The 11,869-nt window shown below is 50.8% G+C and overlaps 1 protein-coding gene and 1 long non-coding RNA gene across 3 annotated transcripts; one reads left to right on the top strand and one right to left on the bottom strand.

Annotated features, from left to right (window-relative positions):
• Nucleotides 1-897: 897 nt before the first annotated feature.
• LOC138728824 (uncharacterized) lies at nucleotides 898-1,827 on the top strand. The gene is made up of 2 exons (XR_011338773.1): nucleotides 898-989; nucleotides 1,686-1,827. It is a non-coding gene; the product is annotated as an uncharacterized lncRNA (long non-coding RNA).
• A 1,123-nt stretch (nucleotides 1,828-2,950) lies between these two features.
• DDX5 (DEAD-box helicase 5) lies at nucleotides 2,951-10,466 on the bottom strand. Of its 2 annotated transcripts, none has more exons than XM_069872845.1 (13): nucleotides 10,332-10,466; nucleotides 8,762-8,927; nucleotides 8,514-8,610; nucleotides 8,294-8,427; nucleotides 8,106-8,171; nucleotides 7,527-7,668; nucleotides 7,289-7,449; nucleotides 6,934-7,106; nucleotides 6,619-6,729; nucleotides 6,324-6,385; nucleotides 6,186-6,245; nucleotides 4,708-4,932; nucleotides 2,951-4,146 (listed from the first exon to the last, which is right to left on the bottom strand). In XM_069872845.1, the coding sequence occupies exons 1-13, from the start codon at nucleotides 10,361-10,363 to the stop codon at nucleotides 3,764-3,766; spliced, it is 1,812 nt and encodes a 603-aa protein (XP_069728946.1). In that variant the 5' UTR covers nucleotides 10,364-10,466; the 3' UTR covers nucleotides 2,951-3,763. The 2 variants fall into 2 exon arrangements, with proteins under 2 accessions (XP_069728946.1, XP_069728947.1); XM_069872846.1 differs by having other exon boundaries at nucleotides 10,356-10,465.
• Between the last annotated feature and the right edge of the window lie 1,403 nt (nucleotides 10,467-11,869).

Here is an 11,869-nt window from a genome sequence, read left to right as displayed (position 1 = left end):
CCTCAAACAGGGGTTGGACAGATGGAACCCCCTCAAACTGGGGAGGGGTGGAAGGACAGATCCTCCTTGGAATGGGGACAGAGGGACCCTCCTTGAAGAGGGGACAAGCGGATGGACAGAACCCCTCAAACCATGAACGGTCGGATGGACAGACCCCACCCTGAATAGGGGACAGACAGATGGAACCACCTCAAACAGGGGACGGGAAATCCTCCTCAAACAGGGATGGAGAGACCCTCCTCGAACAGGGATGAGGAGACTCTCCTCAAAGAGGTGACGGGGAGACCACCTTGAACAGGGATGAGGCGACTCTCTAAACAGGGGACAGACAGACGGAGCCCCCTCAAAGGGGACAGGCGGCCCCGGCTCCCCTCAGGGCGGCCGCTCGGCCCGCGCAAACCCGGCGGCACCTACCGGGGAGGAGACTGTCCCGAAGCGCCTCCCCGCGCGGCCCCCGCCGTCCCGGGGCTCGGACCGGGGCATCCACGGCGAGCACCTGCTCCCGGCGAGCCCATTCCCACCACCGCCCCGTTAAGTTGCCCCGCAGCGCGGCGCCCAGCGGCCCGAAGCCCGGGTGGTCCCCGCCGAGGACGCGGGCCCAGGGCTCGCAGCCGTCCCGCAAGAAGCGGCGGCGCTTGCAGAGCTCCAGCAGCTCCTGCCCCGCGGCCGCCGCCGAGAACGGGCGCGGAGGGGCCGCCCCGAGGCGCGGGAGGCAGCGCGGAGCCAGCGCCCCGGGCCCCATCGGCCCCGGCCCCGCGCATGCGCCGGGAGCGGCTGGAAAATTCCACAGCGCGGGCTGAGCCGAGCGGGGCCCGGGGCGGGGCGGGGCCCATCGCGGGCCCGGGACCAGCAGGGCCGGGGAGGTTCTTCTCCCTCTGTCCTCGGCCCTAGCGAGACCGCGCCTCGAATCCTGGGGTCAGTTCTGGGCCCCTCACCACAAGGAGGATGTTGAGGCTCTGGAGCGAGTCCAGAGAAGAGCAACAGAGCTGGTGAGGGGGCTGGAGAACAGGCCTTATGAGGAACGGCTGAGAGAGCTGGGGGTGTTCAGCCTGGAGAAGAGGAGGCTGAGGGGAGACCTCATTGCTCTCTACAACTACCTGAGAGGAGGTTGTGGAGAGGAGGGAGCTGGGCTCTTCTCCCAAGGGACAGGGGACAGGACGAGAGGGAATGGCCTCAAGCTCCACCAGGGGAGGTTCAGGCTGAACATTAGGAAAAAATATTTCACAGAAAGGGTCACTGGTCCCTGTCAGAGGCTGCCCTGGGAGGGGGTTGAGTCCCCTTCCCTGGAGGTGTTTAAGGCACGGGTGGACGAGGTGCTAAGGGACATGGGTTAGTGATTGATGGGAATAGTTGGACTTGATCCGAGGGGTCTTTTCCAACTTAAGTGATTCTATGAAAAGCCTCCCCTCCTCTCAGCGACCCTTGAAGGGAGGGGGAGACATAAAGCAAAAATAAACAAGACCCGGTCCTGTGATTCCAATCATTTCACACCCCTCTGGGTTTCAGCTCAACAGGTCTGGGCAGTGCCACCTCCTCCAGCCCCAACGGAGAACAGACATTCCTTGTTCCCACTATTTCAGAAGACCCCACTCCATCAATGTTAATTCACAACCTGGACTTTTTCCACATACGCTTCTCCTAGTATAAAGGTTTTAAAGATAACCTTTTTATATGTTTTGTTTCAGTCAGCTGACATGGAGAACTTGGCAATTAATGCATTGTATTTCAAAGATAAACAGCCATCTACTTCCTCGTCTTCTGCACTGATAGCCCTGGGACAAAGGGAATCCAGCAAATGTGATTAAAAGACTCCTTCCATACTGCAAACCAGTTTTGGCTTCAACTGTGGCATTTCAGGACTCCAGCTGGAGTTCTCATAGCAACAGTGATCACTTAAGTACCGTCAGCTGACAGAACTCCACAGAAAAGGCTCCATTACATCATTACATTCAGAAACGGCGTGACCAGCAGGTCCAGAGAGGTTATTCTCCCTCTGTACTCGGCCCTGGTGAGACCGCTCCTAGAATCCTGTGTTCAGTTCTGGGCCCCTCACCACAAGGATGTTGAGGCTCTGGAGCGAGTCCAGAGAAGAGCAACAAAGCTGGTGAGGGGGCTGGAGAACAGGCCTTATGAGGAACGGCTGAGAGAGCTGGGGGTGTTCAGCCTGGAGAAGAGGAGGCTGAGGGGAGACCTCATTGCTCTCTACAACTACCTGAAAGGTTGTGGAGAGGAGGGTGCTGGCCTCTTCTCCCAAGTGACAGGACGAGAGGGAATGGCCTCAAGCTCCACCAGCAGAGATTCAGGCTGGACATTAGGAAAAAAATTCTTCACAGAAAGGGTCATTGGGCACTGGAATGGGCTACCCAGGGAGGGGGTTGATTCACCTTCCCTGGAGGTGTTTAAGGCACAGGTGGATGAGGTGCTAAGGGGCATGGGTTAGTGATGGATAGGAATGGTTGGACTCAATGATCCGGTGGGTCTCTTCCAACCTGGTGATTCTATGATTAAAAGGCAGATTAGGCTGGGGTTAAAAACATGACAAACTGAGCCACAGAAAAAACCAATTCCCAAGAACCAAGTATGGACTAGGAAAAGAGCTAAAGTGTAAAAGAAATTAACAGTCCAACTCAGGTTCAAAACAGCCTGTATGGCATCTTGCAGATTCAACCTTGAATAATTAGGCTGCAAGCATGGTTAAATTTGAAACTCCTCACTGTTACTAATAAACAATGCTGTACCTGAAAGCATGGAGTACTTTAACCCCAGGATCAAGCCTTATTCCAGCTACATTCCCTGCCAAGGAAACACTGTTTCTTCACTCAGCAGGGGCAGTAGGGGGTCATTCCCAGATCCTGCAAGTCTTTAAAAATCCACAAAGGCTCTTCACAGCTCAGTCACCCACCTCCCTCCCCCACTTAAATAGAAAAAATAAATCACCGCTCAATACCAGTTTAAGTATAATTTGAAGTTTTAATACTAAGATCTTCCCATTTCTCTGAAGCTCGCAGTAAGCCTGCATGCTAACCCGCAAGGCCTGACAGCTGTAGGTACATGACACTCACGCCTGGTCTGCACGGACGCTCCCGGGAGGGCGACGGTTGCAGTGCTGCAAGCGCTTCCTACACTCGTAGCGGCTCCTTAGCACCACCACTGCAGTTTTCGTTCGCAAGACTTTTTAGCTGTACCATTACTCTGGTGGATCTATTCCAGAACTGGCCCTATGCTAGTAAGACAGGGAAGAGCACCATATCCAGCAGTGACCGAGAAGCCAGCCTTAGTCGTCTTCCCCATCGAAGCAGAGCCTGCCATGCTAAGCAATCTAGCCCAATAGAGGCAAGGCTGGTTTTTGTATAAGCTTAAATGTTTAATCAGACACAGTTGAGAAACCTTTCTAGAATTTAATATAAAAACATTTGACATTCCATTAATGTAAATTGTGCACATGTTGAGAAAATTGCCATCTGAAAGAAAACTCGGTCTTCAAATATCTTTATTGGAAGGCCATGCACTGCCTTCTGTAACTGTATTTCAAATCACTGTACATTTACTTTGAAAACACTGTCTGCATTTTCTAGTACAAAAAACTAAAAATTGTTTCAGGAATGTAGAGAAATATTCAACTTAAATAGCGAAAAAGTGCACCATAATTACTGCTGCACTGCAGTCATTTCTGCATTTCCCATTTCTTAAATAACTATCCTGTTTTGATAACACACAATATAAAGAGCAATTATGAAAAACTGAGACATTTAAATACACTAAGTTATTGAGAATAGCTTGTTGGCATTGGGTAACCTATCATGGGAGCAGCGCCGGTGGCGGGGTACGCGTACTGCTGCTGGTTCATGCCATTGTGCATATTGGCTATGTTACTGCCGTACTGCTGGTCGTAGCCGTTCTGATAAGCCCCCGCGGGGTTGCCAGCCCTGAAACCAGCCTGCATGCCTGCAGCCGCAAACCCATTGCCAAAAGGAGTTCCATTGCTGAAACTCTGGGCGGTGAAGGCCCCGTTTTGGGTTTTTGCTCCAAAGTCTCTCTTTCCTAGCGCACCATAGGTTCTCTCAAAGTTCTCCCTCTCTCTAAAACTACTAAATCCACCCCTTTTGCCCGCAGAGTATCTGTCACGTCGATCGCCTCGGGAACGACCTATCAAAAGAGAGAAGATGCAGTTATACATGCCAGAAGAGCTGCATTTTACATACCACCAAATGACTTCAGCTCATATAGGTCTGCCTTCCTGGGCACTCTTCATCCAGCTAAGGTCTCCAGTCAGGCCTGTGCTACACGGATGAAGGCTGGTTTGATAGAGAAAGCTGTCTAACCTAAGAGCTGTCTCTCCCTTCTAATCCAAGTGGCAGCATCAAGGCAAAAAGTCACTTTCAACAGGACACTCACGTCCATCCTTTCAGCCGTATGAAAGGCCACAAAACAGAGCCCTGAGATGTTCTATTTTCAGAGCAAATACTCCAAAGCGCCTCTTTGGCCAGCACCAGCCGTAGGTGCACCACAGCGCCAGCGTGGAGCATCCAGGGGGAGGGGGTGTTGTTTATTGTTATTGGTGTTTTAATAAATACCTTTTCAGCTCACCACAACTAGGAGCTAAACCACCTTCCATATCCATTTTGGAGAGAGGCTAGAGGTGGAATTTGAGTTTCCATTTTGTTCCAAGAGGAAAGCTATGTGCTGTGCTCAAGAAACACTACTTACCTGAACCTCTGTCTTCAATCAACTGAAGCAATTTGGGGTTGATGGCTTGATTAGCCTCCCGAAGCACAGAGATGAGGTCATTTACTTGCTTAATATTGTTAGGAGTAAAGAATGTGTATGCTGTGCCTGTTTTGGTACTGCGGGCAGTTCGTCCAATTCGGTGGATATAGTCCTCTGAGGAGTTAGGGTAGTCATAATTGATGACAAATTTCACATCTTCCACATCTGTAAAGTGTTGCAGTGTGGCAAAAAGCAAGGTACGAAGTTTTGCACACCACAACAGCCAAATCGGAGATAAACATTAGACAATGGTACTTTAAAGGAAATAACGGCTGCAAAGAACAGTGTTAGAATTATCTGTTTCTGCATGAGTATTGTGGAAGAGAAAGTTATGCACACTCCGTCTGTTCCCGTCTCATCACCCACCCTGTGATCCAAAACCTTACCATAAAGGAGTATGCATTTGCTTGTCATTCCCAACTCAAGAGTCCCCTCTACAAATCATCAAGTGACATCTGAATGCTTCTTGCAGTAGGGCCACTAAAGCTCACAGCAGCCTCTTCATGTGCTCATTTGAGGACCTTAGAGTAAAAACATACAAGGTCCTTCACATACACACTCATTAGAAGCTCAGAAAAAAAGGGGCCACACTGCTCGTCTTGCCAAGACCTTTGAACCGCAGCTGCAAGAAAAACATACCTGTCCCCCCAAAGTCACCAAGTTGTTTTTATGCACTGTGTCTCGTCTAGGCAAGCGCTGCCAAGAAGCCAGGGTTCACTTGAGAATGTGTCTCTCTCTGGCAGGTCTCGACATGACGACTACGTTATAGGTGGAGGAACTTCGACTTTCAAAGGCATTTGAAAAGCCATTGCTTTCCTGCCCCACTTGCTAACGTGAGAGGTGGCTTTTTCTCAGATTTCATGTGCCAGTACTCACCAATTTGTACAAGGCTTAGTACATTTTAAAGCTGCTCTCTCCATTTCATGGTTGAAAAAAAAATTTCATTGAACATTGAAGTTTGTAATTATTTCCTTCGACATTTCAGCAAACTCACTGAAATTCAAAGACCCACAGATCACAGCAGACAGTATGCACAAAACTAACAGTACTGCACCATGGCAAATCATGCAAAGCATGGAGAGAAGAGAAATACCAGGGCAAAGTGAACTGTGAATGAAACTGCTTATTTCATGAGAGAACAGTTTATGGGGGGGGTAGTTTAAAGGATGATCTTTGCCTTTTGAAGATTACTGGCACACAATGCTCTCAGCTTTCACCTCTCTATTTGACTGGAAGCAGCCAGCCGATCACTTCCACTAGTCCTCCATCCCCCTCGAGTCCTCCGATTGTCATGCCTAGGCCTTGCCACAAAGACTGCACCTTTATGTGAAGAAAACTTAGAAAAATGCAGAGGTTAAAGAAAGCAATAGACTTTCTTTAAATAGCTTTGGACAACTGCCATTACGAGTTGTACTAACCTAGACCTCTGGATGCAACATCTGTAGCAATCAGGATTGGTGCTTTTCCATGTTTGAATTCTGTAACAGAAGCAACTCGTCAGTTTTCTTGTTAAGTAATAGAGATCAAGTGCTTGCAGGAATTGCTGCAATACTCACCATTAAGAACCCAGTCCCGTTCCTGCTGACTTTTGTCCCCATGAATGCCCATTGCTGGCCACCTGAAAATACAGAACACCGATTACCTCACACCTACTACCCCAAGTAGTTTTATTAGTCAAGATGGGGCTGGGGCAAATTCCAGATAGCTCCTGGAGATAGTTTTACCATTTTTAATGACACCTGGTGTGAGTGCCTGGCAGTTTTGACACAGCAGTTAACTGGTCACTCAGGCAGAACCAGGAGCATGCTCAGACTGCCATGGTGGCTCACTGAAGTTCAAGCTGCTACTTACCCATCTCTCCTCATTTTTCTGGTAAGGTCATCACACCGTCTTTTAGTTTCCACAAAAACAATGGTTTTGTTCTCCTTCTCACTCATTATTTCTTCCATCAAGCGAATAAGCCTATCATGAAGAGATGACTGTTACAGCAGGCACTGACTTGCACTGTGCAAGCTTAGTTCTACCAGTCTGATGCTGACTTTTTTTAGTGGTCCCCAATGGGTGAGGAAGAAATCCATCAAAACAATTGCTTCACAGTTCATGAACTAAAACTAACCATCAAAACCACACAACGAATGCAAATGCTTTTCCCCACTTAGTACTTACTTGTCATCTTTCTCCACATCATGGCACACATCCACAATCTGAAGAATGTTGTGGTTTGCACTTAGTTCTAGTGCACCGATATTGATGTGTACATACTCCTTTAAAAAGTCTTCAGCCAGCTGTCTCACCTCCTTTGGCCATGTGGCACTCCACATAAGAGTCTGCCTGTCAGGCTGGAGAAGGAGACTGGGTCAGTACAAGATCGACAGACAGTTAAGATAAAAGCCCAGGCAAAACAGAAAAATCATCTATTTAAGACAAGCCTGAACACATTATCTGCACTGCCCTTGCTTTAATGTGCAGAGTAGCATTTATCTCTGTAACAGTGATAAATGCATGAGCCATCTATACTCACTCTTATCTGATCCACTATTTTTCTGATCTGAGGCTCAAACCCCATGTCAAGCATCCTATCAGCTTCATCCAGGACAAGGTAAGTACACCTCCTGAGATTGGTCTTTCCAGCTTCCAAGAAGTCTATAAGCCTTCCAGGTGTTGCAATGCAGATTTCCACACCTAGAAACCGAGCAGTACAGTCAGCTGCAGTAGTTTGCACACTGTCCCCTGCAAAGGTCACCAAGGCTTATCCATACCTCTTTCCAAGTCACGAATTTGTGGTCCCTTTGGAGCACCTCCATAAATACACGTAGACTTCAAACGGCACGCTCTGCTATATTCAGCAGCTACCTGCTGCACTTGCTGAGCCAGTTCACGAGTCGGTGCCAGCACAAGACACTAGAAATGAGATGCCCAGTCTTTAGTTCAATACCTATTTGAAGCTTCTAATCTGAAACTAGTTTTAAATGGAAAGATTGTCATGCACTAGAACGACTAAAGGGGATTTAAGTAGCCCAGACCAGCAAACCTAATTACCTAGGATCCCAGTTACCAGCAAACAGTGCTATGCTGTGTGGCAAGATTACCTCCAATTCACTAGCTTCCAAGGGATAGCAATTCCCAAAATAGGACATCTAGCCCTGTTCTGCACAATTTTAAGGACAATCCAATCAAAACTTATGGAATGTTCTTGGGAGACTAACAAAGCATGGAACCATTTTAATCATACAGAGAAACACAATACAGCTATGCACTTATGAGCATAGACAATTGGACTGTAAAAAAAAATCACATTCTCTAGAAATTAAGATCTGCTTTCATTCAGGAATACTTACAATAGGTCCATCTCCTCGCTCCAGGAATGGCTGATGATTTATATGCACAATAGCCGGCAACAAGTACTGTTTAGAAGGAGGAAAGGTCTCATTACAATCTCTTCCCAGAAGCGTTCAGCCTGCACTAAGCCAGGCTGCACTTTCACTGCTGGAATCAAGCAGTACTTCAGGCTACAATCAGAACTTACCGACAGTGTTTTCCCTGATCCAGTCTGTGCCACTCCAACCATATCCAAGCCACTCAATGCAACAGGCCAACCTTGTGCTTGAATAGCAGTTGGTTCAGTGAAGTTCTGCCTCTGAATTACTTCCATAACATTTGCTTGAAGAGGAAATTGACACTGATTAACTTAAGCCTTTGTCTGAATCAAGCCTGGAAAAGCCACCAGCATGCTAGTCTTCACTTACCAGGAAAGTTAGCTTCATAGAAGTTTATAATCGGTTTCGGACAGTTATGGCCCCTAACTGTGACTTCTTTGCTTGCTCTGTACTGCTCGACTTCTTGCTGCAAGACAGAAATATCTCATTGGAAATAAGTTTTGATACCAACGCTATCTTTCAAGTTACCCCATCCATGCCAGCTGGGCCCCGTGACCCTCAGCATGTTTGTATTTTGCAATCCGTTTACTTTTGCAGGAGCTGGACTGGATACGTACCACAGTACGTCTAGCGACATCCGGGTGTTCTTGATAGAAGTTCTTCTCAAATTTGGGCAGTTCATCTAAATTCCATTTCTTTTTTGTAAGTTTTTCCCCAGGGTTCCCAAATTTCTTCCCAGAGAGAAGTCCTCCTCTACTTCCTCCAAAACGTGGAGCTCCAAACCTAGAAAATTAGATCATCACATAGAAACCAAGAGAAATATTTCGGTTCTTTTCTTATACAATTTAATTGCTATCTTTGCAGTCTACCCTGTAGCTTTACAATTCAGACTTTTAAACCCCATCCGCACGATACCAGAACTTAAAAAAAATCTGTATCTAAATTGCAGATGCAACCACCTGCCTCGCTAACTCATATTCAGAAGCCAAGGTAACACCTCTCTCTGCTCTTTCCATAAAATGAAACAGAAAGGCCTGTTTGCAAGTTACAACGTAGGCCAAGGACATTAAAACCTTTTTATTACTCCACGATCAAAATGGTTTCCCAGCCAAATGAGGGCCAGTTACAAAACCATCGGACGACTTTCCCATAAACTGCATTCTTATAATCCCTAAAGACAAACTTCTCTCAATAACGATGCTTTTATGAGGCTAAACGTTTTAAGTTAGCCTTTGAGGTCAGGTCCTGCGTTCGGAGAAGGCCTTTCTTGAGCGGCTGCCCTGGTGAGGCGCAGCTCCAAGCCGCGCATCGAGGACTCTGAAGAGAATCGGAGCGCGGGGCTGCCGACTGCTCCCCGATTTCGCCCGGGCAAGCGCTGGGATCGGTCCTTTGCAGCACAACACAGCGCTCCCAGAGGGGACCTGGCTGAGCGGCCGCTGCTTCCTGCCAGCGCTGTTTCCTTTGTCTCTCATTTCTGTCTACGCCACATTTTCCAGCCGCTGCCATTTTAGAGCCTGAGCTGGGCGGGGGGAGGAGGAGGAGGGAGGAGGAGGAACAAAGGCAGCAGCAGCCGGCATTTTGATTTCCCCTCAGTCACCGCATGGCGGGGCCGGCCATTAACATCCGCTTGCACAACACAAAGCGGCAGCCGGCCGGCTTCTGCCGGCAGCGCCCGGAGCCGCCGTCGCTTGCGAGGAGATGGGGGAAGGGAGGAAAAGGGAACCGCCCTAACGAGCGCTCCCCGGGGCACCGGCACCGGCGAGGCGCCCGGCCAACCCAGTGACCCACAAACCGCGGCCCCGCGGGGGCACCGGGCGGTGCGGGTACGGCCCCGGGGGAGGCGGGGGAAAAACGGAGCCCCTTTTTCCGCACTAAAACCCCACCCACACCCCGCGGGGGCAGCTCTGAGGCGGAGAAACCCAACCTTTCCCGCACTGGGCGGCCACCCTCGATACGGCCGGATCCCCCTCGCCAGGGGCTCCCGCAGTCGAATCCCCTCCCCCGGGCTCTCCCGGCCAAGCCCCGGAGGCCTCCAGACGGCGAGCGCCCAGGGAAAGGCTGAGGGCCCAGCCCCCGCGCGCCGCCGCCATCTTAAGCAGCCCTCAAAGCGGCCGAGGCAGCCCCACGGCCGGTCTAAAGTGTCCGGATGCTGGCGGCGGCTGGCGCCGGCCGGGCCCCCGGACTCACCCTCTGTCCCTTTCGCTGGAATACCCTGGCATGGCAGCAATGGTGGCGGTGGGCGAGAAGATCCCGGTGACGAAAAGCGGGGTGGCGCGGGACGAAGCGCGTCGCTGGCTGAGGTGCTGTGAGGCGTCGCAGGAGGAGGGTGGGCACTGACTGTGGGGCGGCGCGCGCGCGGGCGCCGCTTTAAGTAGGGGCGCGCGCGGGGCACGCTGGGAGCGGCTGCTGACGCACGCGCCCCGCCCGCCCCCGCCGTTATGTAAGCGGCCCGCGGCGCCCGGAAACCCCGCCCCCTCGGCAGTGGGCGGGGCCCCCCGGGCGGCTGGTGGATGAGATGGGGCGCGGCCTTGGTGACGTCACGGCCCGCAGCGCCTCGCCCACGTGGGGGCGCGAGGCTGCGCATGCGCAGAGCGGGACAAAAGGGGGGGGCAGGTGGGGGAAGGAAAAATGGATTCTTGTTGTTCCCCCCCAGCGCTGAGTGAACCTGAGTTGGGGGTGTACGGAATTACAGAGTAGTTCAGGTTGGAAGGGACCTTCAAGATCATCTAGTTCCAAAACCCAGCGATAGGCAGGGACACCCCCCTGGCTCAGGCTGCCCAAGGCCCATCCAGCTTGGCCTTAAACCCCTCCAGGGATGGGGCAGCCACAGCTTCCCTGGGCAACCTGGGCCAGGGCCTCACCGCTCCCATGGTGAAGAAATTCCTCCTTATGTCCAGTCTAAATGTGCCCCTCTGCAGTTTAAATCCATTGCCCTTCATCCTATCGCCACAAGCCTCTGTGAACAGCCCCTGCCCAGCTTTCTCGTAGCCCCTTCAGGTTCTGGGAGGTCACTCTCAGGTCTCCTTGGAGCCTTCTCCTCTCCAGGCTGAACAACCCCAACTCTCTCAGCCTGTCCTCATTCTTCTGCTGAGGATTCCAGCTCGGGACACAACACTCCAGATGAGGTCTCTCAAGAGAGGAATAGAGGGGCAGAATCACCTCCCTCAACCTGCCAGCCACGCTGCTTTGGATGAGGCCCAGGATATGGTTGGCCTTCTGGACTGTGAGCACACAGTGCCAACTTCTATAAAGGTTCTCCTCAATCAGCACCCCCAACTTCTTCTCTATAAAGCTGCAGTCACGTGTTGTAGCCACGAAAGGATACGGAATGAATGGCGAGCTCAGGCACGAGGTGGCCTGGCATTGGCAGGAGCCAGAGGGGCTTGCTGCCACGGTGCTAGCAGGGGGGGAACAGGCACAATGGCAGGCAGTGATACTGAAAATGCCGCCAAATAGAATCATAGAATCATAGAATAACCAGATTGGAAGAGACCCACCGGATCATCAAGTCCAACCATTCCTATCAATCACTAACCCATGTCCCTCAGCACCTTGTCCACCCGTGCCTTAAACCCCTCCAGGGAAGGTGACTCAACCCCCTCCCTGGGTAGCCCATTCCAGTGCCCAATGACCCTTTCTGTGAAAAACTTTTTCCTAATGTCCAGCCTAAATCTCTCCTGGCGGAGCTTGAGGCCATTCCCTCTCGTCCTGTCCCCTGTCCCTTG

The sequence above is a fragment of the Phaenicophaeus curvirostris genome, chromosome 19, assembly GCF_032191515.1.
Source record: "Phaenicophaeus curvirostris isolate KB17595 chromosome 19, BPBGC_Pcur_1.0, whole genome shotgun sequence".
Lineage (NCBI taxonomy): Eukaryota > Metazoa > Chordata > Aves > Cuculiformes > Cuculidae > Phaenicophaeus > Phaenicophaeus curvirostris.
Note: the sequence above shows the minus strand (reverse complement) of the source record. Positions and strands in the feature narration are given on the sequence as shown.

Coding starts and splice junctions, on each gene's coding strand:
- DDX5 (XM_069872845.1), bottom strand. CDS start 10,363: ATGCCAGGGTATTCCAGCGAAAGGGACAGAGG. Junction 8,428..8,513: donor CTATGAAGCTAACTTTCCTG/GTAAGTGAAGAC, acceptor TTCCTCTTCAAG/CAAATGTTATGGAAGTAATT. Junction 7,107..7,288: donor AAATAGTGGATCAGATAAGA/GTGAGTATAGAT, acceptor CTCCTTCTCCAG/CCTGACAGGCAGACTCTTAT.